Here is a 22,968-nt window from a genome sequence, read left to right as displayed (position 1 = left end):
ATCTGAAGCCATCTGCTTAAATTGAATTATTGACCAAAAACTCACTGGGTATGTGCAGAGTCCTCCAAACGCCTGTTTTGGACAAAGGTTATTCTCTGGGAAGCAATATTAATTAAACCAGAGAAGAAATTCAAAGAGACTGCAGCCCAGTCTCCGGTTGGTCTGATGACAGTGTGTTATCTCACCTGATTGTTCACAGTCAGTTACAGATTGATCTCTGAGAGTCATGATCTACAGGGCTCAATTCAAGTCATAACTCTTCAAATTTATCATTATTTAAGAAAGCAATCCCATTCTTTCAGATATTTTCTGAAGGCAAATAACTGTTGCCAGAAAAATTGGTCCAAATATTCTAAGGCTGTATACTGAAAGGGAAAGTGACTGCATAACAAAAGAAAGGGAGAAACTGGGATTATAAAGCATTATTTTTTTCCACTATATTTTCAGGGTGCTTTTGGAAATCTTAGATAACAATTTTTTCTTGTAAGTATTGATTAACAATAGAAAGTCTGTGCAATCATCAGGGCCAAGGACAGAAATAACATATAAACTAATAAAGGTGATCAGAAACCAGTTCAAATTTGTAACATAACAGAAGTTTAGTGCACATAAACCACTTTCAAAATGGCCAAAACGGGTTTAAGATAAACCTGGATGGATGCAGTATCAGACTTAACTGATTTAAGTTAAATCAATTAATTTAACTTCTGTCCCAGGTCCCCTCTAGATTCAAGTTAACCCACAGTCCCCCAGCATCTCAGGATGCTTTGCACTCCTCCGCAAACCCCCTCACAGGGTGGGTAGGCTAGTCATGGCCCAAGCTCCAGTGGAGCATGGATGCATACTTTTGTGCCCCCAAGCTCCTGGTCTGAGCCACTGCAGGCATGTGGCTGTATTTCCAGAATCAAAAATGAATGTCTGTTCCCTTGCTTATTGGTTCAATCTATGCAGTTTAGACTAACCTGTGAAGATTGAACTGATTCAGCTTCAGGCTTTTTGACTATCTGTACTTAGCCTACAAGTACCATTAAAACTACCTTTGTCTCTTTGACACGGTACTTGGTGTCCCAGGTATTTTGGTGTAACCAAAAATATCCTTTGGTTCCTATGTAGATACTTATGGCATATACTACTAAAAAGGTATTAACTTATATGTTTACAATTTCTACTATATTTCTGTTATGTATATGTCTACCATTTCCTACTGAAATTATTAATGATGCAATAGCATCTGCCCATCCAAGGAAACAAAAAGTGGCATTTGCTTCAGAATTTTTATACTTGGTGAACAGATCAATATAAAACATTAAGCAGTAACGTTTAAATATCACATTTGTTTGCTTGTTTGGTGCATTTCTGAAACCTTGGAACCCAATAAAAATTCCAAAGGAACTCTCATGCTTATACTACATAAGTACCAAAACACTTCACAAATAAATCAACATGTAGCGTACCTGTTGTCTGCCAGAGAAACTTGCTGTAAATAGAAAAACAAAAATGAATTGAATATTTAATTGCAGTAGTACAGAATAGCATAAGAGCTAAACATTATAGTATTAAGAATATCTGAAATATAGGAGAGACTTCATACACACATTTGACAAAATGTGAAAAAGATGGTCAGCAGAGACCAGATTTTAGGGCTTTCCCCCTCCTCCTGGGCTAGACAATCCTGCTCTTTCATGTTTTTTCTTCTGGGCTCTCTTAGCTGCCTGATTGTCCAGCTTTAAAAGGTGTGTATCCACCCAGATAAACTTATAGCTTGGTGGTTAAGGCAGTCTCCTGAGAAGTAAGAGATATGGATTTGAATTTCCTGTGGCTGAGGAGAACCTAGAACCTTCTTCTTGGTTGGGTGCTGTAACCACTGCACTATTGTACAAGAGGTACATTATGCTACCATACTGCATTCCACAATAACAATGGACTGCTGTGCTAATGCCTCTGGCACATCACAGAGTGGGGGGACTTAGTCAGATTTTAGGCATCCCTCAGCCTTAATCTGCATAATAACAGATTCGGAGTGCCTATGTGGTTTTGTGGTCACTGCAATGAACATAGACACCTAAATTCCATATAGGTCCTGTTTAAGTGCCTATGAGACCAATCATGGTCTCTCAGTGTGCTTCTCAGTTCCCCATCTCTAAAATGAAGATACTAGTATCCTCTGTTCCACTGGGGTAAGACCCTAAGCTGCTACAATACTACTGTCATTTATGTACCTAACAGAGAAAAGAAATTCTGCAAGTAGCTAAGTGCTTTCAAGTCTCAATGAAGTCATAAGGAATTCATGGCCTTGAAAAACTCATAAGAAAGGCTCAATACCTGACAGGAGTAGGCTTGCTGGCATCTGTTGTAGGAGATACTTAATATCAATGCTATATTTAAGAGACAGCTTGCTGCAAAATTATGTACATTCAGTTTATAAGAGCAATGCAGATTCAACTTTGTAAACCACACAAGATTCCCTGCTGTATTAGAGATACACTATTACAAGACTCTCATTAATTATAATAGCACGGAGACCTCCTTCATTCTGGAAGAACTCAGCTCTTCCTTACTGCAAGAAATTCTTCAAGGATGGTCACGGTCTGCATACTAGGGCAGTGTGAAGCTTTGGGTGCTGATTCAATTTGGAGGAGATTCGGCCCAAATTGAATCAGGAGACAAATAAAAAGGTCTGAATCGATTTGAAGCTCTTCAAATCAAGTCAGAAAAGATTCGGAGAGCTTCGGATATTCGGGCAGTCCCCATTCACTGCCACAGGGAGCTGGACCCAGACCCCATGCTGGTAAGCAGGGGGTGGGGAAGCGGGGGCTGGAAGAGGGGGGAGGGGACCATGGGGGGACCACTACCAGCCCCATCCCCTGCCTGCTCCCCCAGCCCCCTGAGTGCTCCTCAACCCCCACCCACTCTCCCAGCCCCGCCCGGCCCCAGCTCCCAGTTCTTTAAAAAAGCCCCCACTCATCGGCTGCTACAGCAGCCTTGGGGCTTCTGGGGGCTTATGGCAGAGCCACCCATGTGGCACAGGGTAGTGGGGGGCAGTGAGGATCACCTCCCCCCCCGCCCCACCTGGCAGGAGCCAGTGAGTCTAAAGCTTTTTTAGTTTGTTTTTTAAGAGCTGGGAGCTGAGGCTGCGCATGGCAGTCATTGATGGGGTTGGGAGAGTGGGTGGGAGTCGCAGGGCTCATGGAAGAGCCCCCCATGCAGCACGGGGCAGCAGGGATCACCCACCCATCCGGCAGCAGCCGGTGAGCGGGGGCTTTAAAAAAATTTTTTTTTAAAAGAGCTGGGAAGCTGGGGCTGGGAGAGCAGGCAGGGGATGGGGGCTCATGGCACAGACCCCTATGCAGCGTGGGGCAGTGGGAGGCAGTAAGATCACCCCCCACCTGGTAGCCATTGATGGGGCTGGGACAGTGAGTGGGGGATGGGGCCTGCCTGATTTATAGATTCAGCCAATTTGGCAGTGGCTGAATCGATTCGGGACAGTGATTTGAAGCGAATCAATGTCCCCTGAGTTGGCCGAATCCGTATGTGAAGTGTATATTAGCTGCTTCGCACAGGCCCACTGCGTACCTCTATGGAATACTTATTCAAAGAGGAATATTATCTGACACTTTATTTGTCATATCAAGCCCTCTAACTTGATCTCTAATTGTATGAATTTGATGCAGGAAGCTACAACCAGATATTTTTATCTGCTTTTCACCAGAGAGGGCTTCACTTCCCCAGAGAAAATTATTTTTTTTCCCTATAGTTATTCATTTTTCTCCTGTACAGTTAAGACAGCAGAAAAATAAATGTATTCCTAACTACACAAAAAGGTCAAAAACATCTTATCTGTTGAGAATAATGGTCCTTTATCATGGGCCCAAGGACCAGTTAATGTCATTAAAACAAACAAAGCTTTCCCAACAGATTACATTCTGGCTTCCATACTTCACTACAGAAGGCCTTCCCTGAGGAACTGTGCTTCTACTAGGTTTTATTTGTCAGAAACAGCAGCTATCATGAGATTGCTCCCAGGCTTCTCATGTCATTAACACGATGCAGGAAAATTACATATTAAAAACGGCTGCACTTTAACATTAAAGCTGTAATAACATTACGGAAGGCACTTTTTCCCTAACTTACCCGATAACAGTACCTCATTGTACATGGTATACATTCACAAGACAAAGAGAAAACAGGAAAGAAGAATGAGGTAACTGTACAATGAAAACAAGGCAGAGATGTAAAGTAATACAGGCATGACAAAAAGATACAGTAAAACCCCAGTAAAAGCTCTGTTATCCAGCATCCCCCAGGAATGGGGGATGCTGGATAACAAAATATGCTGGTTAACTGAGAGGCCCAACAGGCATATTTGCCAGTTTAGGTCGTCGCTACTCTCGCCGCGTCTGGGGCATTGCTACCCCTCCCACAGGCCCTGTGGGCCCTGCGGGACAGGGAAGCAGGCCCCGCACAGCCTGCTATGCCCTGGGCCATGGGGGCTAAGCAGTGCAGGCTGCTTTGTCCCAGGTCACAGGGGCTCGGAGAAACGAAGTGCCATGGTGGGCACTTCTGGTTTCACTCTACCTTACAAGCTGGCGTGCTGGTTAATAGAGCATGTCAGCTTGTAAGGTGCTGGTTAATGGAGCTTTTACTGTAAATAACTATTCCATTTCAGTCTTCAATAAAGATGATGTTGACCATTAAGGAAAAAGACAGGATGCCCAGATTCCTTATGGAAATGAAAGTATGGAAATGAAAATGAAAGGAAAGCTCAAATAATTTACTGTACACTTAATCTGAGGGGAAAATGACCAGATAATCTCTATCACAGACTTCTAAAACCTCACATATGTAATTGTAGGTCTGATGCAGGTATTTTTAATAAATCTACTAGATGTGGAGTAAGGTGCAGGGTGAAGACGTGGTTGGCAACTGAAATACCACGTAACAGAGGGTATACATGACTGGAAAATAACAAATATAGTGCCATATATTTAAAAGGAGTAGGTGGAGAAATGACCAAGGCAAAACAGGTTCTTTGGTATGACTTCAATAGTATGCAATGCTTTAGAACAAATTTTAAATGGAAAAGCAATGGAAAATAAGATAGAATACAACATGGTTTTACCAAACATAGACATTGGATTAGTCTGGCATCATCTTTCTTTCAAGGTACTGCCCCAAAAAAGATAGAGAAATGGCAACACTATTGTACAAGGCTCTTGTCACATCTCACCTGGAGAATTCTGTACAATTCTGGTTAACTGATTAGATCACCCATTGCCATCATTAAATGAATTGCAGTTTCCTGGAACATCTAAAGTGCCCTTTGAATTAAGGTAATTATACCGTTGCCAGGACACCTGTCCCAGTGATTCCATTAGTCTCTTCAAATGAACTTTCATCCCAATTTCAGACCCCTTTTCCCCACCCCCAGCTGTCAAGATGAGAAACTGATAAGAATGGTACCCTCCCTCTTCTACCATACTCTGCTGAGATCAGTAACTGGAACTGTTGTGTGCGCCAGACAGTGACAGGTGAAGGGAGGCCTGTTCTATTTGGAGAGTCAAGGAATACAGCCACTCTGCTTTGGACCAATGTACTTATCGCAAGTCATCAGCCATCATCTGCAGCAGGGCAGACACTGAAAAACACACTTTGTGAAGAATACATAATAGATTATTTTCAAGATTAAGTTACCATCTTTCTTGACTTATCCTTTAACCTTCAACTACCAAACTGTATTCTTGACAGACATTTGACCATGTTTTAATTCTGAAACCCAAAATGTACTTTAAAGTTTCATGATCTTAGCCCTAGTTATCCTACATTTGAATCTCCTCCAAACTCCATGACTAGTCAACATGTCACAAATAGAGCATAAACATGTTGCACCAAATAAACCAAATCTCAGAATGTGGTGATTTTGAAAGACTGAAATAGAGGTCTCCAAAAATAAGGTTTATACATAAAACGTCAGCTGAAAAGTTTAACTTAGCGAGGCTTCATCAAAGGGAAAAATTAAAAAAAAGTACAGTTGATTATTTTGCAATGAATTGAAGGTGAAGGAATATTGTGTGCAAATATTTAATTGACAGTAACATTTTAAGAGTACTTAAAATGTACCTGTACTTTAAAAGAATTCCTTAAAAGGAATGCTGTTTATGGAGAAAACAGCACTGATTGCACCCCCACAATGGTAACTGCTGCAACATCAGCAAAAGAAAATATGGCTGCATTGACAGAGGATGACAGCATGGGGCTGTTGCTCATATCAGCTGGAAGTATTATAATTGGCTTAGTCAGGGGTGCTCTCCTGCTGCCAAATTTCCAGACCCAGGAGGAGCCCAGTGGACCAGACAGCATGCCCCTACGTGCTAAATTAGATGTGCAGAGATGAGGTGGTGTGGGACCCAATCCCAGCACTGTCTCCTTGAGGGATCTGTCCCATGGACCAGCCGTGGCTGCTCATCTGGCCCACAGGGCTAAAAGGTTGAGCACCAGTAGATTAAATGAAGAGTGTACCAGTAGCACCTGAGAAGCTTACATTAGTGTGGGACCCCATTGTTAGGGAGCAGTCATCCTTTTACAAATTGCACTCCACTTGCCCATATAAGAAGGGCATGGGAGTCATGGTTCTCACCTTTTGCCTCTTTTGGGACTTCGAATGTTGTGCCACAGATATTAGATTTTTCTCACCCCTTTTGTTGAGGGACAGCATGGACTAGAACTGTGGGCGTCTCTGACAGAAATCTAAGGGAGTTGAAGGTCCTTCTATTCCCTCTGTGCCTAATCTAGGGCCATCTTCAAACTAGCTCCCATGTTTGCATTACAATTGCATTACAGGCCTTCACAAAATGAAAAGGGGAGGGGTGGTGGGAGGAAGGAGGCATGGGAACAAACTGCATTCTCCAGTAACAAAGACATAGGTAGTTTTCTGGTCTAAAACCTGAGTTGTCTTTAGCACCACAACTAATTAATGATTTCACTGGGAGTTGCTAGAGTTCAATGCTTCTGAGAATCAGGCCCTTAATTGGCAATGTAGCAGGTTCTGGCCAATTATCTAGACCTGATTCAAGACCCCAGGGACAGTTGAAATAAGCTGCTTTTTGCAAATACTAATTCGTTTTCTCAAAATGTGTAAAATGCATCTCCTCTGATACAGTTCTTCAAATTCATGCAAAGTGCGTATGAGAGATAAAGGAAATGTTTTAGTAGGGTTCAGTAGAGTTTGGGCAACAAATTCTGAGTGCTCTGGAGTGGATCAGACACAAAAACTGAACATTTTTAATGGTTATCATTATTATGGTTACAGATATTTCAAAAACATTATTGAATTACAGACCTCTCAAGCATTTATGGATGGTTTCAGTCCTGCTTAGCTAATACCGAAAACAAATGTATGAAATGTTATAAATAAGGACTTGCCACAGCATCCTCCTGCTCAGAGCAACAGAATAATGGGACAGAACCAAAAAAATAGCTGTTCTGTCCTCCCTTCAAGGATGAGTAGGGAGACATATCAGATTATATTAACTGATCCAAACCACCCACCAATTTGATTTTTTTAAACTAATGCTGATTAAATTTTAATTGCTGTGCACTTAAGTAGAGAGGTGCTATATGCTGTATTATTAGCAACATTATTTCTTCATGGAGTTATTTTGGTGGTGAAGATAATGGCCCAATTTTGTGAGCTTCCTCAAACCAGTCAAGAGAACTCAAAGCCACTCAGAACTCCAGAAGCTACCCTCACTTGTGGTGTAAGTCAGAGAATCTGGCCTTACATCTCTTTTTCCTTTTTGGAGAGTCAGGCCATTCATTTGTAATGCAGCAAGCTTCAGCTAACTACCTAGAACAAACTCAAGACCTCGGGGGACAGTTGAAACAAGATGCCTTTTGTAAGATACTAATTTGGTTTATTGAAATGTGTAAGGTGCATGTTAGAATCTCAGAACCTTCCCTTAGGGTTGGACAGGACCTCAGGAGGTTATCAAGTCTAACTCCCTGCAGGACCATCCTCAACTATATCATCCCAGCCAAGGCTTTGTTTTCCCTGGTCTTAAAAATCCTCTTCTCTGTCTGATGTAGTTCTTCAAAGCCAAACAGAATGCATCTGAAGCAACACACTTTACTTACAGTAGCCACATTACAGTGAATAATTTTCTTTTAAAGCATAGGGCTATTATTTTGTTTGGCATTACTTTATCACTTGCTGTATATATTGGGCAGATTCAAAGAACAGGATCACACTGTCTATACATCTTGGCAAGTCATCTTATCAGTGCTAAATTTAATTTTTCTTAGTCAATATACTGCATATTTGTAAAATAATCTTCAGACTCATGTTTGATACTGTTCTGAGTTATCTTGCCAGAGGATGACAGGGAGAAAGAAACATGGTAAAATGTAAAAAAAGACACTGGTTTCATGACACTTAATACTTACAGCAGCAAGCTGGAAATGTGCTGTTGATTTGTTCCATGACATCTGTTAAATCTGTGCTGGTATCATGAGGTGGGACTAACAAATCATCTGCACCTATGCCAGCAAGATGAGCAAGGAATTTAATTAGAAAAGAAAAATGGACAAAACAGAATATGGAAGTCATTCCCATCCAACCAGGTAAATGCTCCTATATTTAAATCAAAAAACTCTACTTGATGCCTTTGTAGTTTAATGTGTTATAATTGCTTATTGATAATTGCCAGTCTTGGGGGAGGGAGGTAGATGTTTAAATAATCAATTTACAGTTGATCTCATTTCTCTATTATTAAGCTTCAACCACTGTGCTTGAGATTTCATGAAAGGGAATTGACCCCATGAAGCAGGATGTGAGAACTTACTGTTAGATTAAATAAATTATTCTCTCATCTTGTTAAGAATATTTGGCAGCTGCACATTCCATATTCCAATCTATTTTCAAACAATTTGTCATGTTATTTCCAAAGCAAACACATCATACAGATTTTTTTTTTTTATCTTCAAGCAGATTTCATTCAATATGAATCAGCCACTCCACCAATGCTGAAATTCTTTTTTTTCACCTTAAACAGATGCTTAACATTAACCCATGGAATGATAAGGAATTCTGGATGCTCCAATTTGATGGTATTATGCAACACCATAAATAAATTCATTGATGTATGGCAATGGCATCAGAAAAGTTCTGAATATATGTCAGTATAAAAATTAAATCCAGTAATATTCTTCGAATGGTTAACATAACAGAAATCCAAGTACCTGTAATTTGGGTGATTTGTAGACCAGGAATGGTATTTTCCCATTTATTTTTAGTAAAGATTAATCTTGTTTTTCTTAATGAGTTTATTTTTACCCTAATTTTCAAAATGCAGCAATCTGCAATAGTTCCCAATCACCACAGCAAATTAACAAGGTTCCAACAGCATAAGATGTAAAATAACCTCTTAGGGAAAGATTCCTCTTAGGGAGAATATAATATAGACTGGCACAACTTAGGCCGCATTAGGGGTTTTTTGTTTGTTTTCATCAGCATGGCAGTAGAAGTAGAGCTTCAGAATGACATTTACAATATGGAAACTAAAAAAGCCCAACTCTTCCAATTTGCTATCTTTAAATGATGAGTAATTTTGTCACCTGTCCTCAGACAGCAGGATGCATAGATCTGCTGTGGTTACATCAGTCTAACGGGAAGGAAGACTGTCATCAGGGCATGAAAGAACTGCATCAGTAATTCCCCTGCTTGAAAGGCAAATGACACTAAGGTCTCTGGCAGAAGTTACACTGAAGATGTGATTAACCACTTAATCATGTTTTAAGTAGTAACTTGACCGCACTTTCATGCAATTAATAGCACAATGAAACAAGGAATAAGCTCCAAAGTTATTACACAAACTATGTGTAATAGATTTCATAGACATTCAGGCTGGAAGGGACCCTGGAGGATCAGAGTCCAGCCCCCTGCCCAGGGGCAGGAAGGTCAGCAGGGATCATAGGATCCCAGCAAGATAAACAGCCAAAAGCGTCTTAAAGGTGTTCAAAGTGGGTGCTTGAACCACCTCTGGTAGCTGTCTATTCCAAAACTTGGGGGCTCGGACAGTAAAGAAGTTCTTCCTTATGTCCAGTCTGAAACAGTCGCAGAGGAGTTTGTGACCATTTGACCTGGTCATCACTTGGAGGTGAACAGAAGTACCCCCAGATCCTGGGCCTGTGCTTTTCCAGACTGAAGAGTCCCATGGCTCCCAGCCTCCCGTCATAAGGTCTGTTATCCTGACCTCTGATCATGCGTGTGGCTCTTCTCTGCACTCTCTCAAGCTTCTCCACATCCTTTTTGAATTATGGAGCCCAAAACTGGATGCAGTACTCCAGCTGCGGCCTCACCAAGGCTGAGTAGAATGGGAGAATGGCGTCCTGGGATTTGCTTGAGAAGCATCTATGAATGCAAGCCAGCATTTTGCTCGCTTTACTAGCCGCAGCATCACATTGAAGGCTCATGTTCATCTTGTGGTCAGTCATGACCCCCAAGTCCCTTTCATCTGTAGTGCTAACCAGCATAGCACTGCTGAGCCTATAAGCATGCTGCAGGTCTTTCCTCCCAAGGTGGAGAACCTTGCATTTTTTGGTGTTGAACACCATCAGGTTCTCATCCACCCATTTCATGAGCCTGTCAATATCTGCCTGGATCACCCTCCTGTCCTCAGGTGTGGATGCTTTATCCCAGAGTTTGGTGTCATCGGCAAACTTGGCCAGCCCACTTGTGACACTGATGTCTCCATCATTGATAATAATGATGTGGCTCTGGCTGTGGCAATAATTTGTGGCTGGTTCCCATCATACCTTAAATTGCACATGTGGTCAGGCATCAGCTGTTTGCAATTCTCAGCCTCTGAAATGCATGGGAACCCTTGCCTCCCAAACACTCCTGAGACTGGGAGCCCTGATCAGCTGCTGCTCCCAGCCTTGGGGGTGCATCAGCTGACTGGCTTTTTACTTGCCAGTGCATGGGAGCCTGGGATCCCCCTGTACCAGCAATATGACATGATGAGGATATGATACCTGATTCCTTAATCAGGCCTCTTGCCATGTATGCGTAGTATGGCAGGAGTCTGACTGTTGGGATCGTAGATCAGATCTCATGGTGCCTTTAAATGAATGTCTGCAAGGGGCCCAAAGAGGATGAAGGGCAAATGACACCAAACAGATTATCACACCTTGCTGACAGAAGTTAAAACTCCCCATTCTCCAAATCACACCACTCCATCAGTCCTTCTCACTGTGTCAGCCTTGTAAACATTTAGTGCCCACTGCAATAAGACTTGTGCAAGTCTGGTCCCATTGTACATTTTTAGTTATTTCATGGAGGTATAAATAAAACTAGTGGCAACCATTTATGGATAAATCCAGTGTAACATGTGATCGAAGTACTGACCTGACTGATGAAACTGTGAGCTCAGATCCTGATCAAGTGGAAAACTGAGAGCAGAATGCTGCGGTGATGTATAGGGAGAGCCTCCATTTACTCTGGAATCTGACTCAGGCTAAATTAGATTTAAGAGAAAGAGATTCATTATTACAGCAATGTGAAAATCTTATAAACTGTATGTTAAGTGAATGTGCATGGATACAGGTTGTTCTCTTTCTTCCCTTCCTCCTTTTACGTTATTTTTTATTTTTTCACTGATTTATATCTGCTCCACTGTGGGCTGGTCTCTGCCAGTGATTCTCAACCATGATGCTGGGGTACCCTGGGGTGACGCAAGATCCTTTGAAGAGTGACACAGGAAGTGTGGAGATATAAGCCAGGGTGACAAGACAAGCTGATAAAGGCAGGCTCAGCCTTCAGGCATGAGAAAATAAGCAAATAAGGACAGGCTCAGTCTCGGCTAGGAGGTAAGCCCTGTAATTAATTAGTTTTTGAAATGGGGTGCCACACAATTCACAAAAGTTATGGAGGGGTGCCTCAAGTCTGACAAGGAGTGCATTGAGCCAAAAAAACGTTGAGAATTTCTGGTCTCAACTACTTTTTGAATGAACTTGTTGAACAGTTTGATTAGATTTCACTGGCTGGATCCATATGTGCAGGCATGTGTGTGGTCTGGGGCACTGCAAACCTTTTTACAGCACCACAAACTGCATGAGTTGCACCTTAATCAGTGCACAGTGCTGCTAATTTGCAGTGTCAGGGAAAATTTTCAACCAGGATTTTCCCTGGAAGAAAAGCGACGCAAACCATGCCAATTAAAGAGCCATTGAAGAGTCCCCATACTGAGGCATGTGGAGTCCCCGTGCTGAGGCACACTGCGCCCCAGCCAGCCAGGGAGCAGCCAGCCCAGGGCTGCCTGCTTCCCAGTCTAGAGGCACGCTGTGCCCCAGCCAGCTCCTGCTTCTCAATCTCGAGGCACACCGCCCCAAGCCAGCTGCTGCACCCAGGGTGCCGGGCCACAGGGTGCCTCAGTGCAGGGAATGGCTCTAGCTCCTGCTAAGGCACCCTGTGCCCCAGCAAGCCCCCGCGTCCACCAGCCCCCAGCACATGGAACAACAGGAAAATGTGTCCTGCTGTAAAGTACACAAGCAGGGGCAGGCACCACAGCACAAAGGAGCAGCACAAATTTGCCACTATTTGTGCTGCTGCAAAGGCATGCCCCTGCTCATGTGGACATGGCTATTGGGATCAAACTTAAGCTTCAGCTAGTGCCTTGAGACTAAAGCAGTATTTGGTTGTGTGCTTTTGTGCCATACGGGTAGGTCTAAGAGGTGGCTACAGCACATATTCAGTGAGCTCTCTGAGCTCATGGGCATGTCAGCCCAGCTCCTGCTGGAGCTCCCCAGGTGCCATGAGCTCACCAACAGACCAATGTGGACTCTGCTTTCACACAGCTCTGGCACCCAGGGGGTAAACACCACTGCTCATGCTTTCTTTTCCCCACTGCTGAATCCTATTTCTATTTGGTCGCCTTGAAAAGACAGAGATTACATGTGGTATTGAAGTGCTATGGAATAATTGTTCAGTTCTACAATATTTTATAAAATTCCCTTCATCTGCTTCAGATCGAGCAAAGACCAAGAACTACATCGAAACTAAGTTTAATATTTCAGACACCTTTTTTTAATGCATTACTCAGATTTTCAGGCAGCCTGAGAGTCCAGAGCTAATTAGCCTTAATGTGGGGGAGGGGGTTATATAGCTTCAAAAAAAAAAAAAAAAAAATCAGATCCAAGCAAACTCATATTAGTCAGCTAAATGTCCAAGTGCCCATAATCATAAGCAGTTATGTTTAGTTATGAGTGTTCATGTACATATTTGTCTGTATGTGTGCATAAATGGGAAATCATCAAAGGTTTGCATCACACTGTAATTACTAAAAATATTGGGAGAGATTTTGTTCAAGCACTCCCAAAATTTAATATTCAAAAGTGACCACTGTGAACAGTTCTAGATATACAAAAATCAGGTTTTTACATCTGAAGCAGGTTTTCAGCCTTCACTTCTCTCTTTGCTATCATCTAGCCTTCTGAATGCAAATTACTCATACTATCTAACAACTGTCATATTTAATTAAACCTTAAAAAGCAGCCACCAAAGTTACACACAAAAAATTAACTTTTTAACATTCTGATTTTGGAAACAGTATCTATACTGAAACAGTATCTAAAATGACTATGAATAAGGTTCAATCAATGCAGGGAAAGCCAAATATGTAAAAACAATTAACTTTTGTTCTGGAAAAAACCCTGCTCCCCTTTCCAAATCAAACATTCACTTTCCTCACACAACTTGAAGATTAAAAAAAAAAGAAGAAAACCTGAAAATTGTTCAGCAATGCAAATTTTTTCACTTTCATATTTAGTAGAAATTAGGAAGAAAATTTCCCTTGGGCACTTCAACCATATGGCCTTTCCTCTATCCAAGTCTCATCCTTTCTTCATTAGGACAATAGTAATTCCAGTTTGAAGAAATAAGATTAATCAAGAAATACTTATTTGCATTCAGGCAATAAAGAGAAATGAAAATACTTTCAGATTACTTAAGTACTTTACTACCAAGAAGCTCCCATGCATTGTAGCTGCATGTTAAGTAAATAAGTCACTTGCTACTCACTGTCAAGTCTACATACATCTAGAGGGTAAAATCAGTTTTACTGCTCTAAAAAGAGAGCTCACTTGGGGAAGGCTGGGATAGTCTCAAAGTCAATACATAAAATTGTGTACAGATGACAATCTTGGCTCAGGTACAGCCTAGAACTGTACTGGCCAGAGCTTGAAATAACTCTCATACATTAATGGAATTACTTTACTTAGGACAACAATTTCCTGAACAACAAAGCCAGTAGCAGGGAAGAAGAGCAGACTTGAGATTAGAAAGCCAGAGAAAATATGAACTGTAAATACTGGTAGAATTGTGCCTCAATTCAAAGCTATAATTGTGTCCAGAAAGGTTCAGAGAAGGATACAGAGGATTAGTACTTTGACCTGACTTCATACAGTGTGTTACTATGGCAGTAGACACTTCGGAATTAAAGGTATAGTGGGGTCAGACTAAGCCTAATAAGAAATTGCAAAACCAGGATTTATTTAGGATGGAACGGAGATGCGGACGGACCCAGATTATTAGGCAAAAGTGAAAACTGATTTGTCCCTCTAAGGTATGCTTTCATACTCAGAGAGCAAGGGAGTTTGCTTAATTCAAAGACCAACAAGCTTAGAACAAACAGAAGGAGAGGTCATTGGTTGGTCTATGGAACCCACTGGTACAGAAGTTGAGAATCAAATATTACAGCTGCATTTTAAACAAGGCTAGACATTTTTTAAACCAATACACAACATTTGAGGCATGCATACTTTTCCTGAATATACGGATAAAGATAATCAAATCCTACACTTCAAGTGATCACTGCAAAAAAGTATATGCCTGTTTTGAGTACACTACTGCTGGTGGCATAACTTAGGCAAAGCAGACAGAACTGCCCTGGGTACTGACTTGATGATATGGGTGTGGGGGAGTGGAGACAGCATTCTAGATTGAGCCAGTTGTTAAAAAATACATCTTTTAGTCAGAGGAGCAAAAGGGTTTCACCCTTATCTCCCACCCTTGAAAAAAAAAAATCACATTCCTACTGATATGGAAACTTAGGCTCAAAATGGCTAAAGGTTTTTTCCAAGTGTACAGAGTACACTGAAAACCCCAAAATCCCAGCTCCCAATAAATGGTGTACCCACAAGACCCCAGTAGCAGCACAATTGAACACTCTAACCTCTCCTCCATCAGCCACTCACATGCATTGCAGAAAATTTCAGACATTCGTATTTGAAGCTGGCAGGAATTATCAAAAGTCAGATACAAAAATAAGCCCGGATGCTCCCTTGTGTATGGACTGCTTTGTGCCAGGCTGCTGCACAAAGAGTCGGAAAAAAACAATGGGAGAGGAAAGCTCCCATCTCTAATTTTTGTAAAGATGGAAAATATGTTCATGTGAAAAAAAATAAAGACAGAAGGTGCAGGCAGTGTTTTCCCCTGAGAATCTGAAAATTCGGAGGCAATTTTATGGCAGATTGGAACACCTATTACAGAACACTCCTTGCATTTGTCTTTTCTCAGGAGTGACCTAGGAAGAGTTTAGAGCAGTGGTTCTCAACATTTTTAGACTCAAGGCATTCCTCTATAACTATTGTGAACTGAGCAGCACCCCATTTCAAAAATGAATTTATTATAGCACTTTCCTGCTTCAAGAGAGGCTGGGGAGGAGAAGGAGCCACTTGCAGGGAACAGCCTATGACATGACTCAGTGAGTAGGGGGAGGAGGAATGGCTGGAAGGAAAGAGCCTGCACTTAGCCCACAGGAGCCTGTGCTTATCTCCTCTCTCTTGGTGGTAAGAGACTCTTAATCTCTCTCTCTCTCTCTCTCTCTCTCTCTCCTTCCCTTGTTACCTGCTGCTGCTTTGGAATAGCCAAAGAGCCACAAAAACCCTTCAGGCACCCACCTTAGATATCTCAACTAGTGACAACTCCACTCAACCAGCTGCAGAACAAGGTAATCTCTTCCTCTGCTTTTTAACAGAAAAGTAGGGACTGTACTCCACCCTTGTTTCTCCTTAGGGGATGATCCTTTGCTTCTAAGTAATCTAGTAAACTCTGACTCATTACAATATTGCACAATCAAGCCAGACATCAGAGTTTGGCAACTTTTACCCAGCAACAGGTCAAAATAAGGCAGACCAGAATGCTTGCTGCCATCTCGGTCTTCCTTGCTCTGTGCCAAGAGCTGCTGTCTCACTCTCATGCCCCTCTACTGTAGCCACCACTGTCCCTTACCCCTTCTTGTCAATTCCCATCATCACTGACTGCTACAAGTGATGACATTTTGTGGTGAGAGAAGCAGCAGCTGCAATAAGTGAGCACGTGAAAGACAGCAAGGAGGGCTGGGATGGCCACAGGTGAGGCTGCAACAAAAAGTGGAACAGAAGAATGAAGGGGCACACACAGAAGGAGGGGATCTGGGGCACTCTCTCTAGGTTAGCACTTGTGTCAGCGTCTCTGCCTTTATTTATGCTGCTGTGCCACAGCCCAGATGAAATCAGTTGGCAAACTGGGATCCAACCTGTGGGCCATAGATTGCTGACCCACAAGGAAAGAATCCTCACAGTATTTAATGTCTTTAGTAACAAGGACATTTTGCTTCTATTTTACATTTCTTGGAACCTGTAGGGGCTAAAGAAGGAAGGAGAATATTTCTCTTTAACATGCTGGTGTCAAAGCTGCCACATGCCAGTTCTGTTTCACCTTCCTGTTTGGCACTATAATCAATCAGGAGGACAAAAATGACAACATTGTGTGACAGCTACCAATTTGCTGGGCTTCCTATAATAAAAATAGCATGCTTTCATCTGTACTGTGACCTAAAATAGGTGACTACATATGTGAATGCATATGCATATTCCTGTTAAATTTATTCCCTGAAGAGTTTCCTCCAGGGCTTGCATACATCGATCAGACTATTACAACTGAGCAGCTTTTAAATTTCATGAGATCCCTCCTCTTCCCCCCTCCCTACACATCTGCATCTCTTGGAGAAAAAACATCCCAAATGATTTCAGATTCATTGACAGGTTATTAACCCAAACGACAATCAGAGGGCTATACATGGTAACTAGGCAGCTGAATGAAAGGGAGATATTTGCAGTTGACAGAAGACACTGAGTTAAGTGATAGCATAAAATGGCAGTTTTGTCCAGGGATAGCTGTAAATAGGACACCATTAGTTTTTAAACAACTACTAGTGATGGCTATAAAAGAAAAACTGACATTCAGCCTAATGAGAGTTTTCCATGTAAATTGTCCATCTCATCAGCAGAAAAAATGATCTTTAAACTTACACTATCAAGAAAAAAAAAGGAAGGTTCTTTGAGAAAATGGAAAAAGTTAGAGAGAAGTGATAAATAATTGGACTTCCAAAGAGCCTTTGATGAAATTCTTCACAGAGACTCCCACAGAGAGTCAGTAGTGGCAAGCTGAGAGGTCATGTTTGGTCGCTGGCCAGGAACTGGTTGAGAGAAAGAAAACAAACAGGAGGAATAAATGGCCAAATCTCAGCCTGGAAGGAGATTAATAGTGGGATGCCCCAAATTATCCACTAGGACTAGTGGTACCTAATCAATATATTAATGAACTGGAAATTCACAGCAAGTAAGTTCAAGGTACACTGGATGGTAACATTTGAATAAGTCATGAACAATGACAGGTTCTAAACAAATCTTTCAGGGGAAAAAAAAACCCACCAGGACATCACTGTAGGCTCTTCATGAAAATATCTGCTCAATGTATAGTAGTTAAAAAAAAAAAGCAAACACATATTAGGGTCATTACAAAAGCATGGTGAAAGCTACCAAAGCATTATATACATCAGTGGTCCTGCACTTAGATTACTGGGCTCTGGCCTGGTTCTCTCATCACCAGAAAGATTCAGCAAACCAGAACCGATTCAGGGAAGGGTTGGCAGAACGATAAACACAGAAGTTTCTCCTAATGTTGAGAGAGACAAAAGATGGACTGGTTAAGTGTGAAGAGGCAAAGAAGAGGTGACTTATGGTATGGAAAAGCATTTATTTGAAGCACTAAGAATTTCTAGGGAATTTGCAGAGCCACAAAAATGCGGCCTGATGTGTGTGTGTGTAGAGCCGTTCAAGTGCCCTTTTGTCCAGAGCACTACAAAGGATGGCAAGAGCGTGCACTGCTGATGCTCCACAACCAGGGGGGTGGGACATGCTTGGCAGGGGCACCCTACTTCCAGAGGATCTTGAGGGCAGCTAAGCAGAGCAGAAAACGCCAACTGGCTGGTAACCCAAGGACCACACCTACCCAGGGACTTCCTCCTCGCACTGGGAGTATAGTACCACAGCTCCCCGAATCAGTTTCCATTCCCTGAAGCTCATCTGTTATGTTGCTTGCCCAGAATTGATCCCTGCTGCCTGCATGCCCTAACCAGCTCCTGATTCAGCAGTGTAGGGAAGCCATGTGCATGCTACACTCCTGCTGGGACAGAGTCAAGGCCTGCCACCTCTTATATGGCAAAGCTGTGTGTAAGCTGGTACGCAGCACCAAACATGGCTATGATGACCTGACCAAGGCTCTGGTCACAAGTGTTCTCCAGCTCTCCTCTTTGTCCCCCAACAGCAACATGGCTGATGATGAGGACAATGTCACACTGGACATCATGCAGGTTTGGGTGCTCACAGACCACTTTTTAGACTGGGTACTGGTTTCTAGGGCAAGCAACAAGAACTGGGGGCAAATCATTCTGGGGACCTGAGATAACGAGCAGTGGTAGGAGAACTTCAGGATGTGCCAAGCCAGCTTGGAAGATAAACCCTCAAAGTGGGCAGTACTCTGGGAATAGTCTGCAATCTGCCCCTGTGTGGACTGGGAAGGACTGTCTTCTACATAGGCACAGACAGATCTGAGAAACAAGTCTGCATGGCAACATGTGTGCGTGGCTCCACATTCCTGGGGCAGCAGAGCTCAACATCAGTTACAGACAGACTTGCTGGAGCCATGGCCGACTGAAGAGCAAAGCATTCTGGGATGCTGGAGGACTGAGTCATGTCCAATAGCATCACATGCAACTGTACAGGCATTACACACAGTGCAAGAAAATGTCATGCTGCCAAGAATTTCCTGTTGGAAGGAGGTAACATTTTGTGACACTGGCCCCCTTTTCTGTGCTACAAGTTGCCTGTATGGCTATCCGCTCACTTTTCACAGCGCTAAACAGGTGTATTTTGCACTACAAATGTAACACTTGTCTATGGCTATAATGGGTTTAAAATTGGGAATGGTATAGTAAAGGTGAACTGTTTGCACAGAAAACAAGACATAGCGAACACCTAAAAATCAAAAGGCAAAGCTGATAAAACATCATCATCACTGCTGTTGTTCTTGTTTTGCCCAACACAATTTACCTTCAAAGCCACATGAAGTTTATCAGCTTATGGTTCCAAAAGGATTACACAATTATATGACTAATGAGCAGATCCACCGTTACATTTAAAAGAATAAAGTTTTAATGGATGGAAATGTTCTTGCTTTAAGACATAAGCCAATTACTACCTACTTTGGGCTCAGCAGAAACTTCCCCTGTGTGCATGTTATTGCTCATCCTGTTATTATGAAGGTTTTAAACCTTCTTCTAAGCACTTAGAAACAGCCACTGTTATATTAAATACTGTCCAGATGGATCACTGACATGAACCACTGTGTCTGTTACTATCATCATTTCTAAACATTTAAGTCACTTGAGGATGGTAAAAAATGTCAGGAAGACAGCAACAGCGGCTGAGGTCCTCCACGAGCAGAACCGATTTATCACCAGGGAAGATGCATTTTAATACTCTTGTATTTTTAATACTCTTTAATTTCTTTTATTACTCTTTTATCAGAACCACCTGCAGAAACTACATGCATAGATCAGACTTATTCTTTGACGTCTCTTCTGGGACTGTAACATGGGTGGGATAGTTCCACAGTATGGGAACATTTGTTTTATGGGATGTGAAAAGCTGGTTTATTAGGAACCAGCTGAGAACACCCATTTGGCCCAGGAGGGACTAGGAATATTTGTCACACTAAACTTCAGTTTATCTGAATCAATTTGAAAGAGAACAGTGATGCAAAATTCTGAAGTCATCCAGATTCCTGCAGTTTAAATAGAAAAACCAAACCAGTCCTTACAAGCCAATTCTTTCTCTATCCAGGTAAAATTTTGCAAGTGATATCAATACAACCTACCATGTTGCAAGATGTAAAATAAGACCCCAAACACCACTGAGATTGGCAAGCAGGCTGCATCTGTCACATTCAGTTGTACCTATACTGCCAGGTACATACAAGATTCAAAAGATCTAGTGGAGGAATAGTCTAGTTTTCCAGGCTTTTCTTTGGAATTATCTTTTCCATTTTAAGGCCAGGATGCTTGATGTGGTCATCTCTGTCATTGTCACCCTGAAAAAGGTGTGGTGCCCAACTTTAGCTATGGGGAGCTGAGGACTAAATGGATGTATTGTGTGGCTGGGATGAATGGTTGTAGGAGGGTATATTTTTTTTACTTTTTCAGTTAGTTTGAGAACAAGTACTACACTTGTATGTTGTTGCCTGCATTGTGCTGAACTTATCATAGATGTTTCTTGAGTTCCTGAAAAAGCACTGTAAGCGAATGCCTGAATAGTAATGCCACATGTCGCTCATTATCAGCATTATCAGCTGCAGTTTGTCTGTTGCCAGACAGCTGCAGGGTGCTAAGAACCCTTTGTTACACAAAATGGTCTATTTTAAGAAAAAATGTCAGTTTTTATAGATAGGGAATTTCTGAAGCTCATTTTGCTTCAGTTTTGATTTTGGCTATTACAAATATATCTAGAAGTGAAAGTAAATATATACAAACTTTGTTGAACCTCTGTGTGAACACTGAGTGCACCAAAGTAAATTGAAACGTCCACTGAAAATGTGTTTGCAAATTTGAAAGCCATCTCATCCACACCAAAGTCTGCAGAGGGTGCAGCTGTGTGCCGTTGTGTATTTACCTGCTCAAGTAGCTGCCGTAACCGGTGAAGCTGAGACTCCAGTTGCTTATTGTGATCTTCCAATATCTGCATTCTGGCCTCCAGGCGACCTTTATGTTGCCTTAGGAGTTTGGCCTCAGCAATGAGCTCAGCATCTTCAGAAGTGTGCAGGGGAGATACAGCAGAGTCCGGGGGTGACCCGAGAGGGTTTATGCTTTTCCGAAGATGCTGTTCCTTTAGCTGTTCATATTCCACCTGCAGGTTCCTAATACAATTGATGAGGAAAAACAGGGGAGATTACATTTCATGACAATATATGTGGAAAAGAAATTTAAAATCTCTTCCCTAATCCAGTAAATCTTTTCTTCATCTGTATCTATGCGGTTTAAGTAGCTTATCCTAAGATGCTGTCTGGACTCCACATGTGTGATAACAGCAGCACAGAGATGTAGGAGTGAACTAGCTACTCACTGAAAGGAAGAGTGTTTGCTCAACCCCAGGAGCTTTGTCTGCAAAGAGTCGTGTTGCTCAGAGTGTTTGATTTTCCAACTCCTACTAGAACTCCTTGACTTCTTTTGGTTCTTGTCTCATTTATGCAACCATGATAAAATGGCTTGTTTATGATTAAAGACGATTTAAAGTTAAGGTACAGAAAGGGAAGATGACCAGACCTCTGCTCTTCCTCAAGGTCAGCAATGATGCGCTCCAGCTCTCCCCGTTCCTCCTTTTCCACTGACTTCAGGATCTGAGCAGGACTCTGAGGTTGGCTCACTGGTGATTCTCCTCCCAGAGTTTGACAGTACTGCTGGATAAGGGCATGCTCATCCTCCCTAGAGTAATGAAACAACACAGATGGATATCGTTCACACACACGTGCCACTGAGCTAATAGCTCTGCTAAGTTTGTCTAAAAAAAAAAAAAAAAGAAAGGAAAAGATGGCTTGAGGAGAGATATGTGAACTGCCAAGATTTTAGGGTATAACTCTTGTCACAGTTGTGTGTGGGTGAACAAGATACATCAACATTTTGCTGACTTGTTGCTGACAAACATTCTGCAGTTTAAAAAAGATATATAAACACCACAACCTAATATGTGAGAAAGAAACAACCTTCTGCACCATTCTGGGGCCAATTTATTTTAAATGCACAAGGAAAACACAATAGCTGTTGATATCTCTATAAGAAGCAAATAAGCCAAAATCCAAATGGCTGAAAAAGTGGTAAGTCAGCAATGACCGATTTCAAATGCCTTAAAGCAAGAGAGAGAGAGCGGGAGAGAGTGTGCAGACATGCACACCGTGTTGGTTTTTTTGACAGCTGTTGCATGTTTCAACAGTAAATAGCTGGCACTGTGTCTCAGGCAGGAGAAAACAGTAGGCCTCATACTCCACCTACCCTGTAAAAGTTACAGACAGCGGTGTTCACAGTACTCTGCCTCACATGGGCAGAGGTTTGAAAAGTTACCATAAAGGCAGATTGGGGGTTCAATAGGGTGGACTGGCAGTGACATTAGAAAGAAGGAGATACTGGCTTGGAACTGGTCCCAAGTCTCCCAGTCTTTCAGACTGTGGTGTTCACGTAAGTGATACATCAGATTCTTTGAGGGAAGTACTAGATTGCTTCCAATGAATACAATCCATTCACGTTTAAAATAATTAACTTGTCTTGCCTGTGGTCAAAGGAGAAGTTACTTGAAAGACCTGAATGTCTCAGTTATGGCTAGAACATTCTGTTGACCCTATTTTTCTACATGCCCACTCTTTTTGTACCCTATGGGCACGTCCACACATGCACGTACCTGTGCTTGCAGCAGCTCAAATAGCAGTGGCACAAATTTGTGCCAGAGACTTGTGCCTCAGCACGTGCACTTGAACATGCACTTTGGTGTGGGGCAAATTATGCCACTTGGGGAACACTGACCCTTGTCCAGCTCCTCCCACATCTTCAG

The 22,968-nt window shown here is 42.1% G+C and overlaps 1 protein-coding gene across 13 annotated transcripts in view; it reads right to left on the bottom strand.

Annotated features, from left to right (window-relative positions):
* The window catches only part of UTRN (utrophin), a 631,944-nt gene that overhangs the window by 2,684 nt on the left and 606,292 nt on the right, over nucleotides 1–22,968 (bottom strand). For all 13 annotated transcript variants that reach the window (XM_019488372.2, XM_014605522.3, XM_059713704.1 and 10 more), the window contains 5 exons: nucleotides 21,693–21,851; nucleotides 21,043–21,286; nucleotides 11,402–11,510; nucleotides 8,440–8,532; nucleotides 1,455–1,477 (listed from right to left, as the gene is read on the bottom strand). In XM_019488372.2, coding sequence (XP_019343917.1) covers nucleotides 1,455–1,477; nucleotides 8,440–8,532; nucleotides 11,402–11,510; nucleotides 21,043–21,286; nucleotides 21,693–21,851 — 628 coding nt within the window. The remainder of the gene's footprint in view (nucleotides 1–1,454; nucleotides 1,478–8,439; nucleotides 8,533–11,401; nucleotides 11,511–21,042; nucleotides 21,287–21,692; nucleotides 21,852–22,968) is intronic.

This window comes from Alligator mississippiensis, chromosome 1, assembly GCF_030867095.1.
Source record: "Alligator mississippiensis isolate rAllMis1 chromosome 1, rAllMis1, whole genome shotgun sequence".
NCBI lineage: Eukaryota > Metazoa > Chordata > Crocodylia > Alligatoridae > Alligator > Alligator mississippiensis.
This window is presented reverse-complemented; position numbering and strand designations above follow the sequence as displayed.